A 13,213-nucleotide genomic window follows, 5' to 3' on the forward strand; every position below is an offset into this window, starting at 1 on the left:
GAATCAGAGTGGATAAAATGAAATAAATGACATGTTTCACATTGATTTTGAAGAGACCAAATCAGAATTACAAAAGTTGCTACACAGCTGGAATCAGAGGGAATCTGACCATCTTTAATGAAGTCTGAAAATTATAGTAAGGAAAAAAGTTTTCAAAGTCAGGCTAAAATGAAATTATACCTGCTCAATGGCACAAGGTTACCAAAAATCTCAGCACTGCCTTTGGAAAATGGAAAATGTTCATACCCACAATGAAGGCGCAGAACCATAAGCTGATGTGTGGACCACACGGTAAGAAATAGTAATATGCTGTGATGAGTCATCTCTTTTCTACTTATGGATACCCGGTGTCTGTTTCACTCTGTTCTACATGGCAATGAATCTGCGGTGGTACAGTATGTGCAGCCATCTCACGGGAGTCACAAGATCTCGTGATTGCTCTGCATAGCTGCGTGAAAGCTAAGGAATTTAAGGCCGTTTTTACAGCCCAGCATTCACAATCATGATGCAAGGCGCTAAGAATATCAGTGCATTGTTTGGAGGGGTGTCAGTCTGTGCTTGATTTCCACACACTTTCCTCACTGCACTAGAACACTTGATATTCATGTGTAGCTGATTTATTGGGTCCACATTCTGCCCTACATATCCGTGACCTTATTGCTTTGTAGGCACATTTTCACGAAAGGTCAACAGATTCATAGCATGTAGCGTGAGTTATCTCATTTGACAACATGATACGTGATCAAGGGGGACTGTAATGTTGCATCCCAGCGAGCCGTGTATTTATTCTGTGACTGAAGGCAGCTGTGAGGAAATGTCGGCAGAGGCCTCTTTCAGTTTTTCCTCCTCTGTGCCAAAACATCACCCCCCTCTGGTGGTCATACACAGTAGTGTCTTGCTTTGATGGATTCTGATGGACGACCAATAACAGTAAATATGATTTTTAGTCGTTGTTTGTTTGTTTATTTTCCTGTTTTATTGTTTTTAACCACAAACTCAAAATGAGAAAAAAACACCTCTGTGAAAAATGCTAAATTTCTATTTTTCTTGTTTATTATGATGATTATTGTCAGTATTATTATTATTATAAGAAAGTGCTGTGCAGCGTGACACAACCCCATGATTCCATTTCATATTCGAGATATTACTGAAAAAAAGAACAACAACAACAAAAAAAAAAAAAAACGGCAGGCAGACGAGGCTCCAGTTTTCTGTGAACTCACAGAATCGTTATCCTGGAAATTAGGGAAAACGTGACAAAGCTAAATAAAACTTGCATTAGTTAAATGATGATTATTATGCTGCTCAACAAATGAGTTGAGCAAAAAAGGTGAGTTGCTTTATCCAATAATAAATTCCTGTAATTACTGCGAGTGATTTATTTCCTGCTTAGGCAAAAATAAACTTTTTGTACCCCTTGAAAACACCACACAAATACTAGGCCTACTTTTCCTGCTATTTCCTACATAAGCTTCTATTGCTTCATAAACTCCTTCTCAATATGTTGCACAGCTGGCAGCTGACAGCTAAGCCAATGCTAACACTGCAGCTAGGCTACACTTACAATGCTACAATTACAAAAAAAACAACCTCAGTTTTACAACCACTGTTTGCGATTTATTCAAAATTCAACCAATTCAACCAGATCAATTCAACCCCTCCGGTTTGAGCTTAGTGGGACCATCATTTGGTTTTCAACAGGTAATGAACCAAAACACACCTCCAGGCTACGTGAGGGCTATTTAACCAAGAAGGAGAGGGATGGAGTTGCATCAGATGACCTGGCCTCCACAATCACCCAGCTGGGATGGTTTGGAATAAGTTGGACTGCAGAGTAAAGGAAAAACAGGGAACAAGTGATCAGCACATGCAGGAACTCCTTCAAGACTGTTAGAAAAGCGCTCCAGGTGACAAACTCATGAAGCCGGCTGAGAGCCTGCCAGCAGTGTGCAAAGCTGTCATCAAAGCAAAAGGTGGTTAAATTGAAGAATCTTAAATATAAAACGTATTTTGCTTTGTTTACACTTTTTTGTATGTGTTTTGTATGTGTATTTCATAGTTTTGATGTCTTTAGTATTAATCAACGATGTAGAAAGTGATAAAAATAAACCATTAAGTGAGAAGATTAATCCAAACGTTTGACTTCTGCTGCATATAAAATAAATATAATAGAACAAAATAAAGAAGAAACTGAACAAAAGCAATTAATCTCAAACTCATGTTACAGGTAATGGCAGTGCAGATATGGTACCTACAACTAACATTGTACTTAAGCTGTAATATATTATCTCAAAGTGACAGTGGTGAGATTAGTCGCTGCAAACGATAGACAGAGTCATATGACACCGTCAGCTATAACAGTGTGCACCAGTGTATTATATAGTGTGATTATGTAATGAATGTTAACTGGAAGCACACTCTTGAATTGTGTTCATGCAATGTCATGTTGTCATGGTCTAGAAAACATATTATAAATCATAGTTTTGTGAAATTTAAAAATTGGAAGCAAAAGGGATTCTGAAAAGTATTAATAACCAGTTTACCAGGAACCATGGCAGTATAAATCCCCATAACAATGCAAAACAATGGCAACTGCTCCATATACAGGATAGACATTTATCAAAATGAACAATCAAACATATTAATCTAAGTTTAGATTTTGCTCATTATCTTGAAAAGAACAAGCTTTTTGTTGACGTTTTCTTCTATGACTGTTGCTGCAGTTCCATTGTTTCCTGTTTTTAAATGAGACACTTTTAAATAAAAAAGCCAAAACAAAACAAATGCACTGAGTGAGGACCTCTGTCAGTCAGAGCACCATGCTTGTTAGAGAGGGTAACACCATGCAGTGCCAGGCAGAGGTGACATTTGATAGCGAGGTTGAAGGTTGCCTTGCCCCATAGCTGAAATGGAGGGAAAGGACAGGGAGGGGTTGGAGAGGTCTTAGCAGAGATTGAATTTCAACGGGACAGCATTCCCAAAAAATTTCAAGACAGACAACGTGAGGCAGGAAGGGACAGGACGAGATCCTGGATGTCCCCTCAGCAAACAACTGGAAGCGCAGTTCGTGTACGAGCCGCTCGGAGAGATTAGCTGCACGGCCGGTGGACTGGAGGCAGAGCAAACAAGCCAAGCAAGGACTGTGCAGTCAGACAGACATGATGACAGAGAGAAAGACGGACAACCTGAGGAGCCACATGAGAAGGACGATGTGATTTTTCTTCCTGCCATTAGTCTCTGTCTGCAGCTGTTTTGCACCTAGTGAGTCAATGCTTTCATCTCACTAACTGGGTACTAACTTTGCTTGTTGTTTGTATATTTTTCTAAACCACAGTTCACCTAAATAGAATTATTAAGCAAGATTTCAAAGTAATTTTCAGCATCTTTATGGGTGAATGTGTAATGAAAATATTCACCACACAAACACACACTTGTACAATTTGCTCGATCACCACCTGCAATGCCTCTCAACTGATAATCCGCTGATGAGACTGTCCCTCTGGTTTCAGACACGGTTTGCTTTTGAGTCCAGGTGTTCTACAAACTATCAGGAGAGTGGCGTGTTGCGCTCTCCCTGGCCTAGCATGGACAGCAGTGACCCAAATGAAGACAAGAGGGGCGGCAGAAGGAAAGAGGGCGACGGGGAGAAAGACAAACAGCTGAAGAACCAGCTCAACATCGAGGAGAAAGGAGAGAAGGAGGTCAAAGGGAACGAGAAAGAGAAGAAGAAAGAGAGCCGGCGTTCTGGGTCTCTGTGGAGGAATGGGTGGGCGTTGAGTGAAAGACTGGCCATCAACGTCTCAGGGATGCGCTATGAAACCCAGCTTCGTACTTTAGCCCAATTCCCCGACTCCTTGCTTGGGGACCCCAGGCGGAGGTCGCGCTACTTTGACCCACTTCGAAACGAGCTCTTCCTGGACCGCAATCGGGCCTGCTTCGACGCCATTCTGTACTTTTACCAGTCAGGCGGGAGGCTTCGGAGGCCCGCCAACATACCCCTGGACATCTTCATGGACGAGCTGCTGTTCTATGAGCTCGGGGAGGAGATCATGAGCCGCTTCAAGGAGGACGAAGGCTTTCCGAAAGAGGAGGCAAGCCCGCTGCCATCCAACGAAATCCAGAGACGACTGTGGATGCTGTTTGAGCACCCCGAGTCCTCCTCGGGGGCGCGAATCATAGCCATCATCAGTGTGATGGTCATTGTGGTGTCCATCCTCATCTTCTGCCTGGAGACGCTGCCCGACTTCAGGAATGAGAAAGAGACTCGAGAGGTAGGAAATATGATTGAGGTGTGAGTTTGGGGAGCAGAATGAAGAGGTGTTGAGGGTGACGGGTGAGAGCGTTTTGGGGTAATGCTAGCAGGTCCAAAAGAATTCATTTAGGATTGATTGATTTAGGATTAAATCAAGTTGGCTTCAAATTCGTGTTGGGTTTAGGTAGGTCAAAGGTAAAGGGCTGACATTAGAGAATCTATGGTCAGAAGTCATTTTGAGAAATAACCCCTCCACTCAATCTGTGTTGTTATATCATGGTTTCATGTTCAGTGCCACACCAATCAAACCACATGGGTGTGAGGTCTTGAATGGGATGGGTGTGACGGCCTGGGTCAAACGGAAAAGTGATATCACAGGAAGCAGGTGTTTAGGTAAACACACACTCTGCGACTACTACAGTGTGTTCGGAGGAAAAATACTGACATGGGGACAACTATTTGCCAAAATGTCTGGAAGCAGACCAGGGAGAGAGGGAGAGAGAGACTCCAGGAAGCTCATGGTGTGATTATTTTAGTCGGCTGTTAAATTTGATACACTCGGATTCAGGAAGTGCAAAAGGGTGCAGGGAGTAATGGGTCTGGCTTGGGATCCAAATAAAAGGCGAGAAAGGAAAGACGGGGTGAGGAGGAGACGATTAGGTGCGTTAAAAAAAAAAGGTCACACAAGTGACCGAAAACATAAGCAGAGGTGAGCCAAAACCGTCTGGTGGCTTAGAACCGGAGACTAAAAGGTCTCACAGGATGAGCGGCGTACATTGGGTCATGTTAACACATTCTTGCAGGACTGCTGCGCTAGGCCAAGCTGCCTTTGCACGAGGGAGCTGCCAGGAAACTACTGTAACCCACTCCGGTCCAAGTCAGCGGCAGACCCACTGAACTGCATTGGCAAAATTACACGGCCGCAGAGGCCAGGGTGATAGCGACGAAGGTGCAGACGGATGAGGAGCGGTGCAGCAAGACGGTCTCATGTTTCCTTTCGGAGATCTCACAAGGTTATATTTAGGCTCAGGAGAGCCCTCGGAGCAGATCAACACGTAGATGTCCACCTATAGTAATAAACACTGTCACTGACCGGCTACTGGAAAGTCATAGGATAGTTTATTTAAACTATCCTGAAACTTGATATGGTACACACAAGCCATCACAGCACACTAAAGTGATCCCTTTATATCCGTATCATCCTTTTTCACGCTTTCAACTTCATGTTGAGCGTAAGATGCTTCAAACTGGCACCATCCAACGCTTCGATGTAATGCTAACCCACAGGGGACATGGAAAGACAGGTGGACTGAAAAAGAGACAGGTGCAGCTATGATAGAAATGTCAAGCTGCAGATGTCCAACGCTTTTATGATGTTGTCAAAAGTGAGAACCAATGAGATGGCCGACAACATACCGGAGCTCTCTGTAGTTTACTAGAATACCATGAAAGCAGTATCTCAGCAGCAGTTTGTAAAATGACATGAATACACAGTAGTAGCCAGCGTTTAAAGGAACACTTTGACATTTGGCGAGATAAGTTTATTCTCGGCCTTGCCCAGACTCAGATGAGATGACCTCATGACTGTATGGTGAATATGTAGCTGGAGCAGCTTAGCTTAGCATAAAGACTGGTACGAGGGGGAAACAGCTAGCTTATATCTCTTCTAAGTGCATTAACACATTATGTCTGGGTTTTTTTTAAAACTAGAATGTAAAACGTCAATTTGCCTTTTTATGGAGGGTCATGTGTCGGACTATATCTTGGAAAGAAATGTTGTTTTTAATGTTTGTTTGTCATATTTACTTTATACTTTAGTTTTGTGTACAGACTGAACAAACAATGTAATGTGTTGATTTGTGAGATGTGGATTTTGTTACTTTTGGAAAGCGACAGGCTAATTGTTTCCCTCTGCTTCCAGTCTTTGTGCTAAGCTAAGCTAAGCTAAGATAATTGGCTACTCTTTTTCACAGAATAATTACTGTACAGACTCAAAAGTGATGCAGTATCCATCTTCTAATCTAACTGTTGGCAGTAGTAGTTGAACTATTTCCTTAATTGGTTAAATTAATTATAGTTTGAAGATCGGTTTGCAGAATTACTGCTCTAATTGTGTGTTTTCTTTCATATTAAGGAGATACTTAATACTATATGTTTTATATCTTCCCTGTCTGTCTCCTTTGCTTCAGGAATATTTTTACAAGTACCACTCCCAGGCAAAGAACGTATCGGAGAACATGCCTCCTCCACAAAGTGTTTTCCATGACCCCTTCTTCCTGGTGGAGACCATATGTATATGCTGGTTCTCCTTCGAGCTCCTCATGCGCTTCACTTGCTCGCCCAGCAAGATGCGCTTCTTCAAGGACGTCATGAACATCATCGATTTCAGTGCCATCTTGCCCTATTTTGTCACTCTGGGAACAGAGCTGGCCAAGGACAACGATGCTTCTCCAGCCACATCCCTTGCCATCATCAGAGTCATCAGGCTGGTGAGGGTGTTCAGGATCTTCAAGTTGTCTCGTCACTCTAAGGGCCTCCAGATCCTTGGTCAGACGCTGAGGGCCAGCATGCGCGAGCTGGGCCTGCTTATCTTCTTCCTGTTTATTGGCGTCATCCTCTTCTCCAGCGCCATCTACTTCGCTGAGGCTGACCACACCAACACGGCCTTCATCAGTATACCCCATGCCTTCTGGTGGGCAGTCGTCACCATGACCACAGTGGGCTATGGGGACATGTACCCAGAGACAGTGTGGGGAAAGATGGTGGGCTCGATGTGCGCCATCGCTGGCGTGCTGACCATCTCGCTGCCAGTGCCCGTCATAGTGTCCAACTTTAGCTACTTCTACCATCGGGAGACTGAATGCGAGGACCGAACCGAGTACACCCATGTCCAGACTGGCCTGTGGCACGACGAGGAGCCAGAAGGGGAGGAAATAGAGGAAGGAGATGGGGATCCGGAGGGAGATTATTATGCCATTGAAGGTATCTGCAACCCTTTGAATGGGACCTTGCTGGGTGGACTGTGTACAGGGCAGAGCACAGAGTTCAGAGGAGGAAATATGTATCTGAGGGAACCACTGGTTACTCAAGTGTAGGGAGGATGAGTGTTGATTTGTACCATTTGACAAAGACACAATATGATAAAGTAAATGAAGCAGAATGAGTCCTGAAGAAAGAAACTGACCAAGAGAAAATGGCAAATCATGAAGTAAAACCATAAATATAGGGCTAAGATGGCCACTAAATGCTTTTTGCTGCCTTCCCTTGTTCATTTCTAGGTATTTATTACAGTGCTCGCCAGCCAAATGTTGCTGAAAGGCAATTTTTGTAGAATAAAGCTTTAAAAAAGCAAGACAAGAGACAGCGAGTTTTATATTCTCAGGGTCATGATATAAATATAACATGAGCTGTCATTTATTAATGCTATCAGCTTGTGTTAGAGATGAAAATGACTTTCTGTGCCTCGAAACTCCGACGTCTTAGTGTACTGTCACTTTGTGGCTTAATGTGTGAAGTGGAAGCAGATAGATTATTGGCAATATAGATGTCATGTCTCATCAAAACCCGACCATACGCCGGCAGGGCCGTCATTGCGGACAGGCTGGGATCGCTCGTAAACCAACCCCCACATTCTCAACATTCTTCTGTAAGTTATGTACAAAGTTCACATTTGTGTAGTTTCGGCTGATGTGGCCTGAAGCCACTGACATGACCTTTACCATGTAGTAAGACAACACTTGCTTAGTGACACAGTGTTGCATATTTGTGTTAAAGAGGAAAGTTTTGATTGCTTTGGCAAAACTTCTGTATTTACCTGCTTATTTATGCACTCAGTGTTTTTAATAAAGATTATATTTTATTAACTTTCTTAAAAAAAGCAGTGTTCTTGATGGTTGCCTGTGGCATTCAGTGGTTATTTGGGGAAAAGATTAAAACTTAAACTGGTGCCACTTAAAGAAATCATATTTGCCTGTGATATATAGCCTAGCAGTGTTATTTTGAGGTTATGACACATAACAATCTAGAGAAACACAGTGATACTTAATCCTTCACAGCTTAGGCTACTGCATCTCTAAGCACAACATGCAGTCACGGAGGTTTGCCAGGTCGACTCTGTGTTTCACCGTTGCGTGGCCGCGACCGACCTTTTCCACAGCTACTAAGCTGTTATAAGCAGTAGCTTCCAATAATGTTGCTCTCGATTTCACTGGAACATGCGAGACTTTCCACGACACCACAGTGATGACTCATGGAAAGTATGTGAAATGTACGATTGCGAGTGGCGCATTACTGGTTAATGATGCTCGTTGAACAGTCAGTAAAAAGCAAATCAGTTTGAATGAACATTTAAAAAAAACATGATTCCTGATTACTGTAACAGACACAATGTGACTTTATGACAGACATATCTACAGCTCTGTTCAACTACCCTTTTTCAATGCTACAGAAATTATTTCTATGGCCTGATGTCTTTCCAATCTATTCAGCAAATATCAAGCCTTCAGTCTTTAGACCCTTTTTTCAGTAAAGAAAAAAATCTGCATCTCTAACTAATTGCACATGACTGTAACAACAGTGAAGACATTTTATTGCAGCTGTCCAGAGCTGCAGAATTCACAGAATGCAGTATACATGGTAGGGAAATGTCACTGGTTAATTACATATACAGTATGCTGTATATATCCTGTGTAGCACCTGAGAAACTGTACTTTATGTTTGCCTGACCCTAACACACAAGACTTAAATGATCACCAGAGCCTACAAACAAATTGGTTTAGGGAACCTACTTTCAATTATTACTCATTTGTCCACTAGAGAGCGCTGCTGCTCTCACAATGATCAGCCCATGTCCTCCCTCCCCCCACCATGAGAGCTGTGACAGCAGACTGTGTACCTGTGCATTATTTCCATTCTGTAACTGCATCCTTCCTGTAATTGTTTCATTAAACTGCTGTATCGTTGCATGAACGACTCTGACGAACAGAAGTGAAACAACAAACAAAAATGAAATTTAAATCATGTTTATTTTCATTCTGTGTGCGCCGATAAACACACCCGAGAAGCACAAACATACAGCTTGACTTTCCAGTCACATCCGATTTAGAGGAAGTCCGAAAGATGGTGCAACATGGGCCTCTTCTTACTCAGACACAAACATGCTGTCAAACTGCTAAAATCCCAGAGACTGTGCTACAAATGATTCAGTCTTTAAATAACCATTAGAAATACACCACATACACAATAAATAAATAAATTACATTAACCGCCAAAATAACCAAGCTACTTATCTCATAATAAAATCAAGTCTGCAATTTTCTCCTGGTCAATAGAAAAATACATTTTTTAGAAACTCAACATACAGTTAAATATCTGTTCAACTCGTTTTCTTTACTTGTCCACTGAGAACTGAGGACTGACCACAGCATTTAGACCCATTCCAAGAAGATCATCAGAGTCCACGTTGAAAGATCTCTGAGTGTTTGGTGGCCGTTCAGACACACTCTCCCCTGCCAAAGTATTCCTAAGTGGCAGGAATCGAGTGAAGGGGACTGTGTGTCGGTTGGGGGAGTGTTTTGATGCCAGAGACACAGGAGATCCGTGGTGTGAGGAGAGGAAACGGGTGTATCCGTCTGCCAGCAGCAGCTCTCTGAAGGTGCAGTCAGCCTCTGTGTAGAGCCTCTGAAAGGGACAACGCATGTAAACTGCCTGTGAAGGACAGGGAGGACAGAGATTTTTTAAAATTTCTTTTGGTTCACTCTACCTGTCCCCTCAAACGGCCTCCGCTGTCCACACAGAGAAACAGAGACGATGACTGCCCCTTGATGGCTACATGGCCTGGTTTCACTGATTTCAGCTCCAGCACACCTGGGAACACACAGCAAACACAAAAACATGTGTCTTCTTCTTACGTCTCCTGCTGTTTTTGATCTAGTGCATTGTGTGGATGATTTTGAAAGAAATGTATATGCTAAATTGGGCCCTACATATGTTGTCTGCCAAATACTCACTGTAAGGGGTCTGCACATCACTTCCTGACACTCTCCCATCCAGGGTCATCTGCAGATACATCCCTCTCCTGTGGTTATCTGCAACAAAAAAAGGAGGGGAAAAAATCAGGATAATTAGAAATTTAAGGCGTCTCAGAGCAGCAGTACCTCATAAATGTTCCCATACTTGCATTAAATCTATTGATAAATGTACTGAAATGAAAAGTATTATAAATACCTGTGTAGAGGTGCACCTCTCTGACTTGACTATCAAAGGATAAAAGTGGGTTGGAGTCAGTGAGATAAAACGAGAGAGAGAAAGGAAGCGGGATGATTAAGAGGAAAGAAGACAGGGAAGAGAACGAGGTGTATGGAAACAAAAACATTTGGAATGCAAAGATTAAAAGAAGAAGATGAATAAGGAATAAATAAAAAATAAATAGCTCAGTAATATAATAAAATAAATAGTTAATATATGGCTCTGCACAAGCCAGTTCTTTTCAATCAAAATTCTAAACAGGAGCAAGTTTTGTGCCTTTATAAAGGAGTTAGGAGAAGGAGGTCCTTCTCTGTGAGAGCAATGTATGAGTCAGACAAATTCAACTGTGATTTAATGCTGAGAGGAAGACCTGTGTTCAAACACTATGTATGGGCTTCTTCCGTCCAGCTTACTGTAAGAGTTTCTCATAAAAGTCCCATGAGTTCAGGTGGGATCAGATTCGTCCGAGCCGACCGGCACACGAAAGACGTGTTCTCATCTTATTCCAACGCTGATTTGAGCCAAAAATGCTGATATCCTTCCTGTGCGGTGACCTTTTTGATCTTATTTCAAACATAACACTTTTCATTTTTGACTCACTCACGCTGACAAATACCTTTATATGCTTTGTCACGTGCGGAACTGCGGGAATGACCAGATTACAGTAAGTCGGGGTGAATTTCCATTCCCCACTTCAAAAATATACACATTTCACAACTGCAAGACGATGTAGCACAAACATATCGCTCTGCGTCATCTGCGGAATAAATTATAACAAACAACGCTGGGTTTCACTGTGTTTATCTTATTTTGATGTGTGTGTGTGTTTGTGTGTTCGTGAGGGAAACGGTGGGGGAAAACTGATTTACAAGCTGGAGACAAGTGTTTATGTGACTGCAGCTGTGCAGTCACCAGACAGACTGCACGTCATGCCTGCAAAGCCAACAATCAAGAAACAGCCGCCAAAAAAACGTTACTTTCTCTTCAGGGTTTAATTTCAGTGAGATGCCACTTCAGGGGGCCGTTTCTCAGTCGCACCGAAATCTGCATTGAGGCCTCTGACTCACATCAGAGAAAACACTGTGGCACCGTTATCACGTATGGATCATCTGTTATAGTTGAATTAAAAAGAAACTCTCTGTTGATTACTAAGTGCTATGTTTGTTTAATTTTTTAATTTGGCTTGCAAAACAGATGAATTCTGGATTATGAATACTAATAGGAGCCGGTTTTAAAGATGGAAGTCAGCCAGGAGATGGAGCTAGAGGGACTCACTTTTTGAGGCTGGCCAGAGATTAGTTTTATTTTGGTATTCCTCTGATCAACACATAAACAGATATTGCCTCATTTTGTGTTTTGTAGATGATGCTGGAGATCGCTGTCTGATGTTTCAGTTCTTCGTCTCCTGTAGGTGTTCGGCTGGTGTTGGGATCAGGTGATCACAGAGGCCGTAGCATATGATTCACATCGGTTTCATCACACAGTTCAGCTCCTTGTGCCTTGAGCATCTGCATTCTTTGTTTCTATGCTTGTTTATTCTGTTTATTTATCACCTGCCTGTACACGCTGAGCGAGTTCATGAGTCCCAGAGAAAGACTCATTGTGAAATGTGAGTCTGGGCCCTGTCCTAAAGGTCCCGGGGTCTCTGCAGTCACATGGCTGAAGACCTCTCTCTGTGATGCTCTGCTCGCTACGAGCTGATATTGGACGGTTTTGAGAAAAAATCCTCCTCATCGTCCACATCCACCAGGTTTAGAGGGACAGAGCTCAGGTACTGATGTACTCAGAAGAACCAGCTGATGCAGTGGGAGACAAAGAGCTGGATGTCAAGGTGCTGCTGTCCGTCTTGATAATTTCATTCGCTTTTTGCTCAGGACCTGTGAAGTTTTGAGATATCCAGCTTTTCCTGAGACATCAGAGCTTCACAGTTTTTTGTCTCTGACGTGTTGTCCTTGTGCTCCACATTACTAACCAACCCCATTAGGTCAGAGCTCAGGTCTGCTGTTGCTGCATCCTGGCTGTCCTCACTGGAGCATACTGGGACGGTGGGAGACATCTCTACAGGACATGGAAAGCCAGAGGTCCAGTTGCTGCTTTCTGACTTTTCTTTCTTCATTTACATCTGGTGTTGAATCCGTCTCGGGGACCAGGTCTTCCTCTGAGACTTGTGGCGTTTTCCTTTGGTGCTCTGCAACCACTCGCTGGAGGCCAAAAAAACCCCTTCTGATGAGTGAGAAGCAGCTGAGGATTTATCTTCATCGTCATCAGGCTCTGACCTGGAGCCGTCCTCAGCAGAGGCCATCTTCTCCCTTTCCCTGCTCAGAAGGTCTGGAGCTTGAATCTGTCTGTCTTCTGCTTCAGTCTCCATTTAATCTGGATGGCTTTGTTTTAAATATGTATTCAGGAAAAAAAAGTGGAAAACTAGGAAACAGAGTTACAACTAGTGCTACTGTTGCCAACAAGCACCTGTGGAGCAATGTGTAGTAAAATGATTGTGGAGTGGACTTTTATTAATGTGGCGGTTTGGATTATTTATGAGAAACAGAATGTACTAAAAGTATTAAAACTAAAAATGCTTGTTATACAGAATCGCCCCTGTCAGTGTAATGGTACTGCAATATTATTATTGATGCACTAACATGTAAGCTGTACTTCAGTGTTGCTGTTGGTTGAGGCGGAGCTCATTTTAACCGCTTCACATAATCGCTTCCCCCT

At 42.8% G+C, this 13,213-nt stretch overlaps 2 protein-coding genes across 2 annotated transcripts; one reads left to right on the top strand and one right to left on the bottom strand.

Moving 5' to 3' along the window:
- The first annotated feature begins 3,140 nt into the window (after positions 1–3,140).
- LOC121624689 (potassium voltage-gated channel subfamily A member 7-like) lies at positions 3,141–7,951 on the top strand. Its single transcript, XM_041962515.1, has 3 exons — positions 3,141–3,261; positions 3,510–4,271; positions 6,442–7,951. The coding sequence occupies exons 2-3, from the start codon at positions 3,585–3,587 to the stop codon at positions 7,345–7,347; spliced, it is 1,593 nt and encodes a 530-aa protein (XP_041818449.1). The 5' UTR covers positions 3,141–3,261; positions 3,510–3,584; the 3' UTR covers positions 7,348–7,951.
- A 1,689-nt stretch (positions 7,952–9,640) lies between these two features.
- fgf21 (fibroblast growth factor 21) lies at positions 9,641–10,625 on the bottom strand. Its single transcript, XM_041963422.1, has 4 exons — positions 10,478–10,625; positions 10,261–10,338; positions 10,014–10,117; positions 9,641–9,931 (listed from the first exon to the last, which is right to left on the bottom strand). The coding sequence occupies exons 1-4, from the start codon at positions 10,623–10,625 to the stop codon at positions 9,641–9,643; spliced, it is 621 nt and encodes a 206-aa protein (XP_041819356.1).
- Positions 10,626–13,213: the final 2,588 nt, after the last annotated feature.

This window comes from Chelmon rostratus, chromosome 21 (assembly GCF_017976325.1).
Source record: "Chelmon rostratus isolate fCheRos1 chromosome 21, fCheRos1.pri, whole genome shotgun sequence".
NCBI classification, from domain to species: domain Eukaryota; kingdom Metazoa; phylum Chordata; class Actinopteri; order Chaetodontiformes; family Chaetodontidae; genus Chelmon; species Chelmon rostratus.

Coding starts and splice junctions, on each gene's coding strand:
- LOC121624689 (XM_041962515.1), top strand. CDS start 3,585: ATGGACAGCAGTGACCCAAATGAAGACAAGAGGGGCGGCAGAAGGAAA. Junction 4,272..6,441: donor ATGAGAAAGAGACTCGAGAG/GTAGGAAATATG, acceptor CCTTTGCTTCAG/GAATATTTTTACAAGTACCA.
- fgf21 (XM_041963422.1), bottom strand. CDS start 10,625: ATGTTTTTGTTTCCATACACCTCGTTCTCTTCCCTGTCTTCTTTCCTC. Junction 10,339..10,477: donor AGAGGTGCACCTCTACACAG/GTATTTATAATA, acceptor TTTTTGTTGCAG/ATAACCACAGGAGAGGGATG. Junction 10,118..10,260: donor TGATGTGCAGACCCCTTACA/GTGAGTATTTGG, acceptor GTGTGTTCCCAG/GTGTGCTGGAGCTGAAATCA.